General features: G+C 45.1%; 1 protein-coding gene across 2 annotated transcripts; it reads left to right on the plus strand.

The window, feature by feature from the left end:
• The first annotated feature begins 605 nt into the window (after positions 1–605).
• On the plus strand, positions 606–14,986 carry LOC138662997 (oocyte zinc finger protein XlCOF22-like). Of its 2 annotated transcripts, none has more exons than XM_069749034.1 (7): positions 606–762; positions 5,496–5,645; positions 5,775–5,954; positions 6,038–6,161; positions 6,245–6,342; positions 6,538–6,628; positions 11,058–14,986. In XM_069749034.1, the coding sequence occupies exons 1-7, from the start codon at positions 733–735 to the stop codon at positions 12,035–12,037; spliced, it is 1,653 nt and encodes a 550-aa protein (XP_069605135.1). In that variant the 5' UTR covers positions 606–732; the 3' UTR covers positions 12,038–14,986. The 2 variants fall into 2 exon arrangements, with proteins under 2 accessions (XP_069605135.1, XP_069605137.1); XM_069749036.1 differs by having other exon boundaries at positions 11,061–12,532.
• The last annotated feature ends 4,213 nt before the right edge of the window (positions 14,987–19,199 follow it).

The following is a 19,199-nucleotide window of genomic DNA, read 5'->3' on the forward strand; positions in this document are numbered from 1 at the left end:
AGCCCCATGCAAATATCACCCCCTCCTCCCCAGACAGACCCCCTCCAGCATGCACATGCAGCCCCATGCAAGCCCCCTCCAGCATGCACATGCAGCCCCATGCAAGCATCACCACCCCTTCTCCCCAGGCAGACCCCCCCTTCCAGCGTGCACATGCAGCCCCACGCAAGCATCACCCCCTTCTCTCCAGGCAGACCCCCGTTCAGCATGCACATGCAGCCCCACGCAAACATCACCCCTTTCTCCCCAGGCAGACCCCCTCCAGCATGCACATGCAGCCCCATGCAAGCATCACCCCCTTTCTCCCCAGGCAGACCCCCCTGTCCAGCATGCACATGCAGCCCCATGCAAGCATCACCCCTTTCTCCCCAGGCAGACCCCCCGTCCAGCATGCACATGCAGCCCCATGCAGGCAACATCACCCCTTTCTCCCCAGGAAGACTCCCACTTACCTGATCTGTGACTATGGAGAACGACCCAAAACACTCCAAATCTTGTACAAAATCCTCGAAATCCGCCCTGACATCCACAGCTCCCTCCTGTCTGCTCTGCTCTATGGAGGAAGAGGCAAATCCTGCACAAAGCACTCAAAATCTAAATCCTGCACGAAATCCCGCCATGACATCCACAGCTTCCTCCTGTCTGCTCTATGGAGGAAGAAGCACCGCCCCTTCCGGTCACATGGGCACGACGTCAGCAGAGGTCCCTTAGCCGACTTGGATTTAGCCACTCATGTGGTGGAGTGCGGCTCTGCAGGTGGAGGTATGTGGAGATTCCCCATTACTGAGCGCGGGGGGGACATTAACCCCTTCTGCACGGAGACTCTTTATAAGAATCATGACGTTGTTGTTCTGTTTCCTGTAATAGATACATACGAGCCAACTATGGAGGACAGGAAGTGAGGGAGCGGATTGTTCTCCTAGTACAGGGCCCCTTTCTTGGCCCCACACAGTGTAATGCCCCCATTATGCCCTGTAAGCAGGTTCTGCCCCACACCCAGCTGCCTCGGGCACTTTACCATCAGCTGGTACCTCAGATTCTTCCCCGCACCCCTTTCCTTTGTTGGCGCCAAATCTGTTCTGCCTTTGGGGCTCCGGCCTTTATAATATCAGTAACTGCGTCATCAAGGTCTCCTGACCAGGTGCACCCTCTAGACTCTTCCCTCCGGAAACCCTCCCTCTTCCCATTGATGTCACATGGTCCCGTCTGGACGGCAGATAGCAGTCTGTACAAATGCAGCACAGCCCTGAGGAGTCTTTTTTATGACTCTCCTTTTTACACCCCTTATGTAATATATATGATGGCGCTCACACGGTATAATGTTTCCACAGTACTGGCATCTCTCGTAAAAAGGGTATTTTCACACTACCGCCTTCCCCACACACACAATATAATGTTCTCATAGTACCGCCATACCCCCACACACAGTATAATGTTCTCATAGTACCGCCTTCCCCACACACACAATATAATGTTCTCATAGTACCGCCATACCCCCACACACAGTATAATGTTCTCATAATACCGCCATACCCCCACACAGTATAATGTTCTCATAATACCGCCATACCCCCACACAGTATAATGCTCTCATAGTACCGCCATACCCCCACACACACTATAATGTTCTCATAATACCGCCATACCCCCACACAGTATAATGTTCTCATAATACCGCCATACCCCCACACACAGTATAATGTTCTCATAGTACCGCCATACCCCCACACACAGTATAATGTTCTCATAGTACCGCCATACACCCTCACAGTATAATGTTCCTACAGTACCGCCACACCACTACACACAGTATAATGTTCTCATAGTACCGCCATACCCCCCCACACAGTATAATGTTCCTACAGTGCCGCCATACCCCCACACACAGTATAATGTTCCTACAGTGCCGCCATACCCCCACACACAGTATAATGTTCTCATAGTACCGCCATACCCCTACACACAGTATAATGTTCTCATAGTAACGCCATACCCCCACACAGTATAATGTTCTCATAGTACCGCCATCCCACTACTCAGTATAATATTCTCATAGTATCGCCATACCTCCACCCAGTATATTATTCCTACAGTACCGCCATACCCCCACACACAGTATAAGGTTCTCATGGTACCACCATACCCCCACATAGTATAATGTTCCTACAGTACCGCCATACCGCCACACACAGTATAATGTTTTCATAGTACCGCTATACCCCCACACACAGTATAATGTTCCTACAGTATCGCCATACCCCCTCACACAGTATAATGTTCCTACAGTACCGCCATACCCCCACACAGTATAATATTCCTACAGTACCACCATACCCCTACACAGTATAATCTTCTCATAGTACCGCCATACCCGCACACACAGTATAATCTTCTCATAGTATCGCCATACCCCCACACACATCATAATGTTCTCATAGTACCGCCATACCCCCACACACAGTATAATCTTCTCATAGTACCGTCATACCCCCACACACAGTATAATGTTCTCATAGTACCGTCATACCCCCACACAGTATAATGTTCTTACAGTACCGCTATACCCCCACACACAGTATAATGTTTCTACAGTATAGCCATACCCCCACACACAGCATATTGTTCTCAAAGTACCGCCCTATCCCCACACACAGTATAATGTTCTCACAGTACCGCCATACCCCCACACACAGTATAATGTTCTCACAGTACCGCCATACCCCCACACACAGTATAATGTTCTCACAGTACCGCCATACCCCCACACACATAGTATAATGTTCTCATAGTACTACCATACCCCCGCACACAATATAATATTCTCATAGTACCGCCATACCCCCACACACAGTATAACGTTCTCATAGTACCGCCATACCCCCCAAACAATATAGTGTTCTCATAGTACCGCTATACCCTCGCACAGTATAATGTTCTTACAGTACCGCTGTACCCCCACACACAGTATAATGTTCCTACAGTATCGCCATACCCCCTCACACAGTATAATGTTCTCATAGTACCGCCATACCCCCTACACAGTATAATCTTCTCATAGTACCGCCATACCCCCACACACAGTATTATGTTCCTACAGTACCGCCATACCCCCACACAGTATAATGTTCTCATATTACCGCCATACCCCCCAAACAGTATAGTGTTCTCATAGTATCGCCATACCCCCACACAGTATAATGTTCCTACAGTACTGCCATACCCCCACACAGTATAATGTTCACAGAACCTCCATACCTCCACACACAGTATAATGTTCCTACAGTACGACCATACCCCCACACAGTACAATGTTCTCATAGTACCGCCATACCCCCCAAACAGCATAGCGTTCTCATAGTACCGCCATACCCCAACACACAGTATAGTGTTCTCATAGTACCACCATACCCCCACACACAGTATAATGTTCTCATAGTACCGCCATACCCCCCAAACATAGTATACTGTTCTCATAGTACCGCCATACCCCCCCACACAGTACAGTGTTCTCATAGTAGCGCCATACCCCCACACACAGTATAGTGTTCTCATAGTACCGCCACACCCCCACACACAGTATAATGTTCCTACATTACCGCCATACCCCCACACACAGCATAATCTTCTCTTAGTACTGCCATACCCCCACACACAGTATAATGTTCCTACAGTACCGCCATACCCCCACAAAGTATAATGTTCTCATAGTACCGCCATACTCCCTACACAGTATAATCTTCTCAATACCGCCATACCCCCAAGCACAGTATAATGTTCTCATAGTACCGCCATACCCCGCACACAGTATTGTGTTCGCATAGTACTGCTATACCCCCACACACAGTATAGTGTTCTCATAGTACCGCCACACCCCCACACACAGTATAATGTTCTTACAGTACCGCCATACCCCCCACACAGTATAATGTTCCTACAGTACTGCCATACACCCACCCACAGCATAATCTTCTCATAGTACCACCATACCCCCACACACAGTATAATGTTCCTAAAGTACCGCCATACCCCCACACAGTGTAATGTTCTCATAGTACCGCCATACCCCCACACAGTATAATGTTCTCTTAGTACCGCCATACCCCCCCACACAGAATAATGTTCTCATAGTACCACCATACCCCCACACACAGTATAATGTTACTACAGTACCGCCATACCCCCACACACAGTACAATGTTCCTACAGTACTGCAACACCCCCACACACAGTATAATGTTCTCACAGTACCGCCATACCCCCACACACAGTATAATCTTCTCATAGTATCTCCATACCCTCATACACAATATAATGTTCCTACAGTACCTCCATACCCCCACAGTATAATGTTCCTACAGTACCTCCATCCCACCACACACAGTATAATGTTTTCATAGTACTGCCATCCCCCCACTTTTTAATGTTCCCACAGTACTGCCCCCTACATTCACAATATTGTTCCATCCACCTCACTGACTACCACCGACAATTAATAAATACTCACTTAGCCTCATCCTTGGTGCAAATACTAATGAACCCAGGATCTATGAGATATTTACCATACGATAGTTGGATAGGCAGGAGTGTATCATCCAAAACGATAGCCCACTCGGTTGCTATGATGCCTATGAATTGACAGGGCTCAGTGGGGTGTGGTATTTGTTACCCTCTCCTTCCCATCATCCCAAGTTCAGCGATATCCACTAAAGGGCAAGTGGGAAGAGAGAGGCTAAGTGCCAGAATTGGTGCATCTTGGATATGTGCCTTTTCCAGGTGGCTGAGAGCTGATATTTTTAGCCTGGGGGCGCAGTATCCATGGCCCCTTCCTAGGCTATTAATATCAACCCACAACTGCCTGCATAGCCTTTGCTGGTTATTAAATATAGGGGGACTCTACTTCACTTTTTTGGGGGGTCCCCCATTTTAATAGCCACTAAAGGCTAAGTATACATTTGTTGGCTGATATTACTAGCCTGGGAAGCTCCATGTGTATTATCCCCTTCCCAGGCTATAAACAAACTTCTATGTGTGATTTGGACCTGAGATCTAACGTGATAAAGACTACAGTGCAGGGAAGACTGGAAACCTTCATATAGAGGCCGGTGGTGATGGAGTCAGTGACCGACACTGGCCAAATCTGTCTCTAGAGCCGTAGTAGAAGATCAAGATGTCGTCCTCATCATAGTTATTTCTCATGTCGCGTGTAATGAATATCTCCTGCAGTATTGCTAATGCCGATTCCAGGGTCGGTAAATGAGACGAGAATTAGCGTTATGGAAGATGAGTCTATGAGAAACGTATTCAGCTGCCGACTCCGAGGAGGAAACTGCATGTTGTCTGTGGCCTAAATATATAGGATTTATTCGTAGATGTAAAGACGGAAACTAAATACTGTAAAAAAATAAATCTCCTCATATGTTTCCCTTATTATCTCCAGTAATTGTATTATTACACAGGATTCTTATGATGTTACATCGGCTCATCTTTTCATTCAGGTCTCTACAATATCGGATCCTCTCAGTGAAGATCTTCTACAAAAGAACATTTTCCTGATTTACCCATCAAAGATGGATATGGACAGAGACAAGATGGCGGAGAGGATATTACATTTCACCCTAGAGATCCTCTTCCGGCTTACTGGAGAGGTGAGAGATTCTGATGATGTCACATTACATCATTCTTATCTATGGGAATAACAGATGGACAGAACTGGAGAGGTGAGGACTCTGGAAATGTCTGTAGTGAGATTTATTAATGTGTCTCTCCATTACCAGGATTACACAGTGGTGAAGAAGACCTCTAGTGATCGCTGTCAGGACCCTGTGTCTGAGGGATGTGGAAGACTCTTGAGCCCAATCACAGGACCTCCACCTCACCCCCTGATCCATGAGGACATCAATGACCAGAAGATCCTAGAACTCATCTACAAGATGATTGAGCTGCTGACTGGAGAGGTGACACTGCTGGGAATGCTGGGACGTTATACAGTAACGCTATGAAGGGATCGGGGGGATGACGGTATCATTGTATGTGTCAGGTTCCTATAAGGTGTCAGGATGTCGCTGTCTATTTCTCCATGGAGGAGTGGGAGTATTTAGAAGGACACAGAGATCTGTACAAGAACGTCATAATGGAGGTTCCCCAGCCCCTCACATCTCCAGGTAATAGACCGGACTAAATACACACGGCCTATAATTATCTGTATGTAAAGAATGAATTCACTCACTGTATGTGTTACCTCCAGATCTATCCCGTAAGAGGACAACACCAGAGAGATGTCCCCGTCCTCTTCTTCCACAGGACTGTAACCAAGAAGATCCCAATGCTCCTCAGGATCATCAGGTAGATGGAGAGGTGTCAGGAGATCTCCCCTATGATGTGTAGACGCCGGTGAAGGTCTTGTGCTCAGTCTTGTTTTATCCACCAGTATTATATGTTTTATACTTGTGTAATGAGAACGGTGGGGATGGCAGGATTAGAGCTGATCATAGATGTGACTTCTCCATCTGTCGGTGACTTTTACAATATTTGTTTCAGGGTGAAGATCTGACCCATATTAATACTACAGAGACATATGTGAGGGGGAATGAGTGGTGTAAAGAGGAGATTCCCACATATGACTACCCAGGTGAGTAGTAACCACTAAATGCAGAGAGGTCACAGATTCTTCTCATCACTGGCTGTGGCTGCTTTATCGGTGGTGTAGTCCAGCCGTATTACCATGATCACCGTTTTGCCTCTAGACCACAACATTCTCCTCCATTCTCTCCCTTCTGTTCTGCTGAATGTGATCATATGGTCCCTACAAGACCAGGTCCCGTCTTTCTGGCCAAATTTCACTTTTATGAGCGACAACATTAAATGTGCAGTGAGGCCAAGTGTGAATTTCTGGACAATAACAGAGTTTCCCTTTATCCAGACTTTTCAATTTATATTAATACCGACTAACTTCAAGGAGGATTGTGATAATCTACATAAACCCATCGGCACCCATCGGTGCCATGATATATCTCTGAGCTGTGCGTGGCTGATGGCTGTAATATACATTTATTCCCGCCTACAGGAGATGTGTTGGCTCCAGCCCTGGTTTCATGGATTCACACCACGGCATAAATTACATTGTTTTTGATCCTAAGAAATTCAGATTACTGCACAATCTCTCCTGAAATGGGGAGCAACATTATTTTCTCTTATCTTCTGGTCAGGATTAATAGTAGCTCCAATGGTCCACCATAAATGAATGCAACTCTGGTTTACTGCTGTGTAATCTGTATTTGTAGTTCTCAGTTAATGAGATTCTCGTGCTCTGGGGTGGTGCTCTGGGCGGGGCTTTGGGTGGGTTGTGGGTTGGGCTGTGGGTGGGGCTTTGTCTTGCTCTGGGGCGGGGCTGTGGCCGGGCTTTATGTGGTGCTCTGGGGTGGGGCTGTGGGCGGGGCTTTATATGCTCTGTTTACGTATTCATCTGTAGTGGCCTGCCCCCAATTTTTACATAATGCATATAATAGTGTTGATAATGCCTATAATATTGTGGCTATTGGGAGGCTTAGAAAAAAAATTACATCCAGCAAAATGGCGCTCAAGGCTCCCCTCAAGGTGCTCAAAACCACATTCAAGAAGTTTATTAACCCTTCAGGTGCTTCACAGAAATGAGTGGAAGGTGAAAGGAAAAAATAAGCATTTACTTTTCTTTCACAAAAATTTTCCTTTAGACCTAATTTTTTTAAAACTTTCATAAGGGTAACAGGAGAAAATGCTCCATACAATTTGTTGTGCAATTTCTCCTGAGCACGCAGACACTCCATATGTGGGGGAATACTACTGTTTGGGCGCATTGCAGGGCTTGGAAGGGAAGGAGCGCCATATTGGAGAGCAGATTTTCCTGGAATTGTTGGTGGGTGAAATGTCATTGTCAGAGCCCCCTGAGGTGTCTAAACAGTGGAAACCCCCAACAAGTGACCTCATTTTGTAAACTAGACACCCCAAGGAACTTATCTAGATGTGTGGTGGGCAATTTGAACCCCCAAGTGCTTAACAGAAAATTACGTAGAGCCGTGAAAATAAAAAAATCATATTTTTTTCCACAAAAAATTATATTTTTGCCCTCAAATTGTTTTCAAAAGGGTAACAGGAGAAATTGGACCCCAAAAGTCATTGTGCAATTTGTCCTGAGCATGCTGACATCCCATATGTGGGGGTAAAGAACTGTTTGGGTGCATGGCAGAGCGCGGAAGGGAAAGAGCGCCATATTGGAGAGCAGATTTTGCTGGAATTGTTTGTGGTGACATGTCACATTGTCAGAGCTCCTGAGGTGCCAGAACAGCATAAGCCCCCAAAAGTGACTGCATTTTACAAAATACTTCCCTGAATGAATTCTTCTAGTGGTGCAGTGAGCATACTGACACCACAGCTGTTCCATAGAAAATTATACCATTGGGCAGTGAAGAAAAAATAATTAAATTTTTACCACTAAAATGTTTTAACCCCAAATTTTACATTGGAAAATAGGTAGATAGGTAAATGGTCACTACACCCATAGATGAATTCGCAGAGAGGGGTGTAATTTCCAAAATGGGGTCTCTTCAGGGGGGATTCTGCTGTTATGGCACTTTGGAGAGCCGCTAAGTGCCAGAACAACAGAATCCCCCTGAAGTGACCCCATTTTGGAAATGACACCCCTCTGGTTATTCATCTATGGATATAGTGACCATTTTCACTACACGGATGATTTCCAGGAACACGTAGTGGAAGTTTTAGAGCAAAAATTGCAAAAATGTCATTGTAGTGCCCAATATATTGTGCCCAGCTTGTGTCTCTGGAGACATCCCCCACCTACCCCCGGAAATTGTTAAGTCAGCTCTACTGAGATGTGTCTGTCACTAAATAAACCAAATGCTTGAATGTCAAAACAGTTTAAAAACGTGGTTCTGTGTGGAAGATTATAAATCAGTCATGGAGGCATAAGGCCAGCAATGATGGGCATTGTGGGCAATAATAGCGGGTATCATGCCTCATTCCTCTCTTGGAACATACACGACATCTTCTCTGGGGATCTTTCTTGTTTCAGTTGCTGGAATGAGTGCAATAAAATGTCGCTCAGTGAGTCTTCTGACATCTCCAGATTATAAAGGATTGGCAGGGACAACATTTTCAAAAACAAGATTTTCAATGACCTTTTCCTGGAAAGGAAAGTATCAGCATTTCTGGCTTTTTTGTATAACACAAAAGAATTATATGAGGCCACCTTAAACAAATAAATGACTAACTTTTTATACCAGGTATATGATTTTCTTTATACCTGGTGTGGCTTTAGAACCTAATCTGCAAGGTCCACCCCCCCCCCCACTCTCCCCCCACCCCCATATATTTGTTGAAGTCAATGAGAGACACAGGTTTTGGAATAGTGGATCCCTGTTGGTCTGCAGTGGCCCTTGTGGCATCTGTGTGGATCAAGCTCAGGATAAAAATATCTTTTTTATCCTTCTACTTAAGGGCACACAGTTCTCCATTGTTTAAAGCCCCTGACTGCCCATTTCAGGACTTCATTGACCAATGATTGTGGAAACCCCTGACGGATTTGCAAATGGTCCCACAAGCCCCCATGTTATGTTCAACCAGATTTTTTAATGGAGGTATGCTGGTGTAGTAGTTGTCAACATACAGATTGTAGCCTTTTTGTAAAAATTATTATTAATTATTATAGCGCCATTTATTCCATGGCGCTTTAAAATGAAGATATCAGCTCCAAATCAATTTTTCCAGATGTCCCCAGATAAGTAGGGCATCCTGGTGGGTTTAGTTGGCTATCTTTCCCCTCATAAATGCAAAAAGCTGATGTGTATCCGGTTGAACTCTCGCACATTTTTATAGAGCTTTATTCCGAACCTTGCCCTCTTAGAAGGAATAAATTGCTTGAGGTGCAGTCTTCCTTTGAATTTTACAAGGGACTCATCAATGGAAATGTTTTCTGTTGGGGTGTAAAACTTCAAGAACCTTTGTGTCAAGAATTCGATGATGGGTCTGATTTTGAATATTCTGTCATGTTCTGGGGAATTTCTGGGCAGGCATCGACTATGGTCTTTAAAATGCCGAAATCTCATGAGCATTTCATAATGGGTCCTAGGAAGAACAGCAGAAAACATTGGGGTGGCTTGAACAGGGCGGTTGGACCAATAGGACCGAATCCTCGTTTTTTTCAGCATGCCTTTAGCATGCCCAATAGTGAATGTAAGTCCTATTTTTTTTTTCATTTCTAGGACATTAGTTGGTGTCCATAAATTTGACCTAGCATGATAGGATCGTGGATTCTGGCTGATGAACTGGGACACATATAAATTTGTTTGTAGGACAATATGCTCTAGCAAGGTATCTGTCATAAACAAATTTAAAAAAATTAACCGGTCCAAAATTTTGCACCTCCACATTTATACCAGGTGCATTTTTATATTTTTACTTCACAGCCACTTTCTGGAAATTAACATGCCGTGGATGTTGGAGAGTGAAAATTACACATTTCCGATTTTATTACCCAGCACATAGTGCACAGATTGTACTCCAGGAAACACACACTGCAAATTAGCTGGATTCTTCTCACCATAATATTGCTAAATACAGGGATCCTAAATGTTGTTTGAGCACACTGCAAGACTCAGAAGTGAGAGCGGATTTTGCTGGATTGGTTTATAGAAACTCTGTTGCTTTTCAACAGCCTTTGAGCCACTAATAGTGTGGGATCCTCTGTTTTTCCATTGACATATGATGGACCTGAGTGGTGACTTGGTGGTTTTTTTGTAAGATGAGAATTGGTATTATTTTTGCCTACATAACATTGATTGGTTTCTTTTTATTCGTTATTTGGGAGGCAGAATGAACAAACAATTGAACACCACACACTACTGGTTCATCCAATAAGGTTTTCTATTAGACTGTGAACTGTCATTGTCTTGGTAAATAATTAAAGTTTTTTTTACATAGCTTGCTATTTTATGGACAGCTTAAGTAGAAATGTTTAAAAATTTTAAACTTAAGGATATTTTATTAAAAAAATGTTTTTATCTTAGCAGATGACTGTACTAGAAGATCAGAGGGACAGCCGACATCTTCAATTTTTAAATCTGATGATCTTGAAATCCTACAAGATACAACTGAAATGAATGTCATTACTCCAGATATATCATCATCCATTCACAGCAAAGTTCTGTCATCTGATCCTATGAAACAGGTCCCATCTTCTAATTCATTACTGACTACTAAGGAAAATCAAAGTTACAAAAGAGGCATTAAAAAACAAACTGCTCCTAAAGCAAATAAGTCATTTTCCTGTTCAGAATGTGGGAAATGTTTTAAATGCAAATCAGATTTGGTTCGTCACCATAGAACTCACACAGGGCAGAAGCCTTTTTCATGTTCAGAATGTGGGAAATGTTTTAGCCAGAAAGAGAATCTTATTAGTCACCATAGAACTCACACAGGGGAGAAGCCTTTTTCCTGTTCAGAATGTGGGAAAAGTTTTACCAACAAATGGAATCGTGATGAACACCAAAGAACTCACACAGGAGAGAAGCCTTTTTCATGTTCAGAATGTGGGAAATGTTTTACCAACAAAAGGAGTCATGATGAACACCAAAGAATTCACACAGGAGAGAAGCCTTTTTCATGTTCAGAATGTGGGAAATGTTTTACCAACAAAAGGAGTCGTAATGAACACCAAAGAACTCACACAGGAGAGAAGCCTTTTTGCTGTTCAGAATGTGGGAAATGTTTTAACAAGCAAGTGAATCTTGTTAAACACCAAAGAACTCACACAGGAGAGAAGCCTTTTTCATGTTCAGAATGTGGTAAATGTTTTAACAGATCACATCTTGGTAGACACCATAGAACTTACACAGCGGAGAAGTCTTTTTCATGTTCAGAATGTGGGAAATGTTTTAACCAGAAATCAGATTTGGTTCGTCACCATAGAACTCACACAGGAGAGAAGCCTTTTCCTGTTCAGAATGTGGGAAATGTTTTAACCCCTTTACCCCCAAGGGGTAAATGAGGTTATAACTCTGGAATGCTTGCATGGATCATGGTGTTTTCTCTTGACATATTGTACTTTATGTTAGTGTTAAAATTTCCTTGACATTACTTGAGTTTATTTGTGAAAAAAAACGGAAATGTGGCGACAATTTAGAAAATTTCACACTTTTCCAACTTTGAATTTTCATTCCCTTAAATCACAGAGATATGTCACACAAAATACTTAATAAGTAACATTTCCCACATGTCTACTCTACATCAGCACAATTTTGGAACCAATTTTTTTTTTTGTTAGGGAGTTAAGGGTTAAAAGTTGACCAGCAATTCCTCATTTTTACAACACCCTTTATTTTTAGGGACCACATCACATTTGAAGTCACTTTGAGGGGGCTATATGATAGAAAATAACCAAGTGTGACACCATTCTAAATACTGCACCCCTCAAGGTGCTCAAAACCACATTCAAGAAGTTTATTAACCCTTCAGGTGTTTCACAGGAATTTTTGGAATGTTTAAAAAAAAAAAATATTTAACTTTTTTCCACAAAAAATTTAATTTAGATCCCATTTGTTTTATTTTAGCAAGGGTAACAGGATAAATTGGACCTGAAAAGTTGTTGTACAATTTGTCCTGAGTACGCTGATACCCCATATGTGGGGGTAAACCACTGTTTGGGCGCATGGCAGAGCTCGGAAGGGAAGGAGCGCCATTTGACTTCTCAATGCAAAATTGGCTGGAATTGAGATAGGACGCCATGTGTCGTTTGGAGAGCCCCTGATGTGCCTAAACAGTGGGAACCCCCCAAAAGTGGCACCATTTTGGAAACTAGACCCCCTAAGGAACTTATCTAGATGTGTGGTAAGCACTTTGAACCCCCAAGTGCTTCATAGAAGTTTATAATGTAGAGCCGTAAAAAATAAAACATTTTTTTTTTAATTATTTTTTGCCCCCTATTATTTTTTTTCCCAAGGGTAACAGGAGAAATTGGATCCCAAACGTTGTTGGAGGGGACATGAGATGGCAAGAGGATTGCGATGGATCTGGTAGAGCCAATAGTAAAATCTGCCCGGGGCCACCAAGACATATTTGTAGTTGTAGACTACGCCACCTGGTAGTGCCCCAATCCTATCGTCAGGCGGTGCTCGACATGGCTCACACTCACATACTGGGAGGGCATTTGGGGGCCAATAAGAAGCAGGAGCGCATACTACAGTAGTTTTTTTGGCCTGGTGTCTACACTGAGGTCCAAAGGTGCTGCATAGATGTCCGCAGTGCCAACTAACCTCACTCACCACAAACTACCAGAGTACATTTGCCTATAATAGAGGTACTTTTTGGAATTGGATCTGGTAGGGCCAATAGTAAAATCCGCCCGGGGCCACCAACACATATTAGTAGTTAAAGACTATGCCATCCGGTACCCAGAGGCAATACATCTCTGCCACACCTTGACTAAACTAATAGCTTGTGAATTATTTGCCATGTTTTGTTGCATTGGGCTACACAAGGAGATCCTTACAGATCAGGAAACTCCTTTTATGTCTAATATGATTAAACAGCTATGTACGTTTGTGTGCCACCCACAATCTGATGGGTTGGTGGAGAGGTTTAATCAGACCCTCAAAGCCATGCTCAAAAAGGTGGTTGCCAAGGATGGGAGGGATTGGGACATGTTTCCGACCTATCTAATGTTCATCATCTGAGAGGTTCCTGCAGGCATCCATGGGGTTCTCTACATTTGAGCTATTGTATGGCAGGCACCCAAGGGGACTGCTGGATGTAGCCAAGGAGACGTGTGAACAGGAGCCCACTCCACTTAAGAGTGTCATTGAGCACGTGGCAAGTATGGAGGATTGGATTGCGGCCGCGCGGCACATAGTAAAGGACCATCTGTTGGATGCCCAGGCCTCTCAGAGCTGCACGTATAATAAAAGGGCCACATCAGGACCTTTAAAGAAGGAGACCGGGTGTTGGTACTAGTGCCCATCCCAGAGAGAAAGCTCAGGGCCACTTGAGATAGGAGGGAAGGTAGGCGAAGTGAATTATAGGGTGCACCAACCCAGGAAAAGGAAACATGAGCAACTGTGTCATGTTATCCTGCTAAAAGCCTTGAAGGCCGGGAGTGCTTAGTCACAGAGGCGACTTCGCGCATACCAACCCTCTGGCCCCGGGCAGGGATGCGGCTGGGTGTGAGGTAAAAGTACAGTGTCTTGCGAAAGTATTAAGCCCCCTGAAACTTTTCAACCTTTTCCCACATATCATGCTTCAGACATAAAGATAACAAATGTAAATTTTTGGTGAAGAATCAACAACAAGTGGAACACAATTGTGAAGTTGAACGAAATTTATTGGTTATTTTAAATTTTTGTGGAAATTCAAAAACTGAAAAGTGGGGCGTGCAATATTATTCGGCCCCTGTAACTTAATGCTTTGTTGCGCCACCTTTTGCTGCGAATACAAGTCGCTTGGGGTAGGTCTCTATCAGTTTTGTACATCAAGAGACTGAAATTCTTGCCCATTCTTCCTTAGCTCGAGCTCAGTGAGGTTTGATGGAGATCGTTTGTGAACAGCAGTTTTCAGCTCTTTCCACAGATTCTCAATTGGATTGAGGTCTGGACTTTGACTTGGCCATTCTAACACCTGGATACATTTATTTGTGAACTATTCCATTGTAGATGTATAATGCCAGAGGGTCTATATCACTATGTTGTCTTGCCTTTTGGGTTACATGGGGCTCTGGCCACATTCCAGAGCCTGATGGACATAGAGTTAGAGCCTCATCGGAAATACGCATCAACGTATTTGGATGACAGTCATCTTTAGTACCAACTGGGAGACCCATCAGTCCCAGGTACAAGCAGTGCTGGAGTCTCTCAGAGTCGCAGAGTTAACAGCAAACCCAAAGAAATGCTTTGCAGTATGGTTTTAAATTGTTTTTCTACAATAAAATTATATTTTCATGATATACAAATACTTGCTTTATGATCATCATTTTGTTGGGTTCTGTGCAGTATTTGATGATGGGCTTTAGTAATCCAGGTGGATACATGGTTATAGAATTGTTGAATAGTATATCATGTTTTTCTGTCATACCTGTTATTTAAGTTCCAAACTGGGAATTGGGATATAGAGAAATCCCCTTCAGAAAAGGACCTGGGGCAATCAAACAACCTCGGTTCATGACATATTGGTGTGAGCGGTGGGATAATAGAGCATTAGTGATCAGGTTTGAGCCATCATTCCTCTCACTAAAAACTTGCACAGTTGTTGCGAGGACTCTGCACAAAAAAGTTGTGGAGAATGAACTCAGTGTTTACTAGTCCTGAGACAGTAGTGTGTATAACGATTACCCCCGCCTTTCTGTTTGTTTTTCTATCTTATCTTTTATTTAGCAATGATGGCCACAAAAGGTGAAGGCTAGTATTAGCAACATACCAAGGACACTCTTATTGCCCTTTGTGGGTTGAGACAGATTGACGCCACGGGCGAAAACAAAAGCCAACTGGTCGTGGATCTGGTGCAACTGGAAATCGCTCAGAGCCCAGCGGGCGCAGAAGCCGGCCCAGGCGAAAATGGTGCTGCTGCAGAGGTCCAACCATTGAATGCTGACCCTACTTTCAATCAGAGCGCATTGGACACCCAACTGTAGGCGGCCTTGGAATAACTCCCCGCCAACGACCGTGATGGATGTCTGAAGCTGATCCAGCAATACCAGCAGGAGGCCCAAGCACAGCGGGAGGCAGAGAGAGCTGAGCGCCAAGCTGAGCGGGAGTACCAGCTAGAGTTAGCCCAACTCCAGGGGCCCAGATCATCCCAGTCCAGCGGTGAGTCCAGCAGTGCTCAGTTTTCCAAACCCCGGCTAGAGCACTTTCCTGTGATGGAAAAGGATGAGGACTTGGACACTTTTCTGAGGGCCTTTGAGAAAGACTGACACAGTGCTGGCTGCCTGAGGAGCTATGGGCCCGATACCTCACCCCAGGGCTAAGAGGCAAAGCTCTGGAGGCATTTGCTGCTCTCCCTCAAGAAGAAGATGGCGACTATGAGGCCATCAAGCAGGCGCTGATAAAGAAATACCATCTAACACCTGACGTTTACCATAGAAAGTTCTGGAACCTCCAACGTGCCCACACGACCGTTATAGTGATGTGGTGCGTGGACTCAGGACCCACTTTAACCAGTGGATCCAAGGACTGTCAGTGACCACCCTTGAGCAGCTGGGAGACCTGATGATCAAAGACCAGTTTCTACACCTATGCCCAGCTGAGGTGCAACAGTTCGTGATGGACCGAGAGCCCAAAGACGCAGATAAAGCAGTGCAGATTGCCGACGCCTATGAGGCTAACCATAAATCGGAAGTGCGGAAGCTAGTCACCGCCAACTGGAGAGGGGGTAAGCCTGCAACCAATGCCAGTACCCCTGCCAGCCGACTCACCGGAGGCCCTGTCCCCTTTGCCAACAGAACCAGATCTACCACCTATCTTTGCAAATGTTTATCCTGCAATAAGATGGGTCATATCAGTGCCCTGTGATCCAAGAATCAGAAGAACCCCCCAGCCAAGGCCCCAGGGCCTAATGCAGCAGTTCTTTTGGTGGGGTAGGGGGGGCGGTTGGGAGGGTCTATGACAACGTGTAGTACGTGACCGTGGGGGGCCATGTCGCTACAGGCCTCAAGTACACAGAGGTTGAACGAACCCTCATCCAACCCGAACTGGCGGCCCCTGAAGAGATTATTCCAGGGAAAACCCTGACTCACTGGGATTGGGGGCATCTGTTGTCCCTTGCCGATGGCCTGGTTGTTTATAGATTGGGGTGCCTGGAGCAGGGTGAAGGAGGTGAGGTTGACTGAAAACGTGTCCACAGACACATTTTTGGGGGACTGATTTGGGGCAGATGTTTGCATATTATGTCCCTGACCCCCCTCCCCAATCTAATGCGGATGATAGCGATGGGAAATTGCATGTGTTAACCGACAACGCTTTAATGTTTAATGAGTTACCTGATAACCATTTTTCTGGAAATGCCAAGGGTGATACTGATAATTATGTTAATGGGCATGTTCTACCTGCTAACCGTTTATCTCCCAATGATGATGTGTCTACAGGTGCAGGAGTGCTCAGCCACGCCACTCTGCAGGGTGGGATGGCTGAGGAACCTCTAACAGGATCAAGAGATGGTGCTATGGGAAATGGGGAGATGCATGGGAACCTTGAGGAAGGTGATGCCGTGCAACTGACCATGCCACAGAGGAAGGTAACTGCCCCATAAGTGGCACTGCTCCTGAGGTAATGGGGGTGGATGGGGAGGTAGTACCCATAGCAGTACCGACTGATGGGTCTGTGGAATTCCCTGGGGAGACAGCCTATGTAGCTGGTGTCACCCGCAGAGTGCACAGAACGCAGATAACGTTCTGCCTTTCGGACCCTCCTCAGTCACAAGGGTGACTGAACCAGAGATGGACCCAGAGCAGGTCCCAGAGGGTTCCCATGGGGAAGGGACCCTGACGTCGCTTCTGGCTGCCCCTAGCCAGAAGTTCCAGGCTGCTCTGCACTCAGATGCTAGCCCGGAGAGTTTAAGACACCTCGTTGAGATGCCCACATCCATGACTGATTAGGAGAGAGTGTTCTGGGAATGAGGGAGGTTGTATCGAGAAACAGTACCCAGTCAATCCCAAAAGGAGTGGTTGAGGGAAAGACAGCTGGTCATCCTGTATCAATTCAGGGGTGAGTTATTGCAGATTGCCCATGATATCCCTCTCGCTGGACACTTGGCGATCAGCAAAAGTAAGGCACAGCTGTCTCAACACCTCTATTGGCCCAAGATGGGGACAGATGTGACAAACTACTGCCGTTCCTGTATCACCTGCCAAAGAGTGCGGGGGCCTGCGCTTAAGGCTCCCCTGATCCCTTTGCCAGTGATAGAGGAGCCTTTCCAGAGGATCACAGTGGACATTGTGGGCCCGCTGGCCGTCCCCAGCAGCTCTGGAAAGCAATACATCCTCACTGTGGTAGACTACGCTATCTGGTACCCAAAGGCAGTGGCTCTGTCCTCAACTAGGGCAGATAAGGTGGCAGATGCACTGTTGGCCATCTTTTCATGGATAGTGTGAGGAAAATGTATAATATAAGTTTTAGTTTCTCTTGCCAGCACATATAGGGTGGGCGTTGACTCCCTTCACTCTGTGTTTAGCTGATGGATTTTTGAACTTCTGACCATGGTCCTAGAAGCACATGGCAGCTGGAAAAAACCCCTCTCTCTTTGCTTCTATGTGTGTGCGAAGCTATTCTCAATGCTCTGCCCTGCCCCCAAGCCAGGAAGGTTTATTGCGCTTGTAGCGGCACAAATCTCCCTCCAGCTGAAACTGGTCTGTTATCCCTCTCAAGGACATGCGGTTCTTTGTTCTGTTATAGTAAGATATTGGGCCACCGATTTGGGCTAGAAAAATAATAAGTATATATTGCTAACCTCCATCGGCGGATCTATCAGCCACTATAAGCGCTAGCCTCTAATTCCAACAGGTAAAAAATACTGATTTCTCCGGAACTAGCCCGAATTTAGTACCAATAGGAAGCCAATGGTAAAATAAGATGAATGCTGGGTGTGTTATGATTCTGACATGTTCTGGAGCGGAGATACGAGCATTATACAAATTTGTGTTAAAGTTGGTGAATCTGAGGAGAGAGGAGGGTCTGAGGAAACCAACCCTTTTAGTGATGTCACCAGGCTAAGCTATAAGTTTCATGCAAGGCACCCAGCAGTGAGTCTTTCCTGAGGAGCTGTTCCTATCCAGACCTCCTGATGCACTGGGACATTTGGGGTTCCGCCTACCAGAAAAATTATGGTTTTGCCTGAAATGAACTGGGAACATGTGAGTTTTACCTTTTCTCATTTAATCCCTTTATATATATAATATATAATTGTCTAAGGGTTTAATTGTCTGTCTGTCCTGGAAATCCCGCATCGCTGATTGGTCGAGGCCGCCAGTGTGCCGCGAATTCTGGAATCATCATTGTCCTCCACTGCTGTCAAGTGCCGCCATTGTGTTGTCTAAGGGTCTAATTGTCTGTTTGTCTCGGAAATCCCGCCTTGCTGATTGGTCGAGGCCAGCCGGCCTCTATGGTGCCATAACTACGTGACTGGGCAATATACTATGTGGACATGCATATTCTAGAGTACCCGATGCG

Source organism: Ranitomeya imitator, chromosome 2 (assembly GCF_032444005.1).
Source record: "Ranitomeya imitator isolate aRanImi1 chromosome 2, aRanImi1.pri, whole genome shotgun sequence".
NCBI classification, from domain to species: Eukaryota; Metazoa; Chordata; class Amphibia; order Anura; family Dendrobatidae; genus Ranitomeya; species Ranitomeya imitator.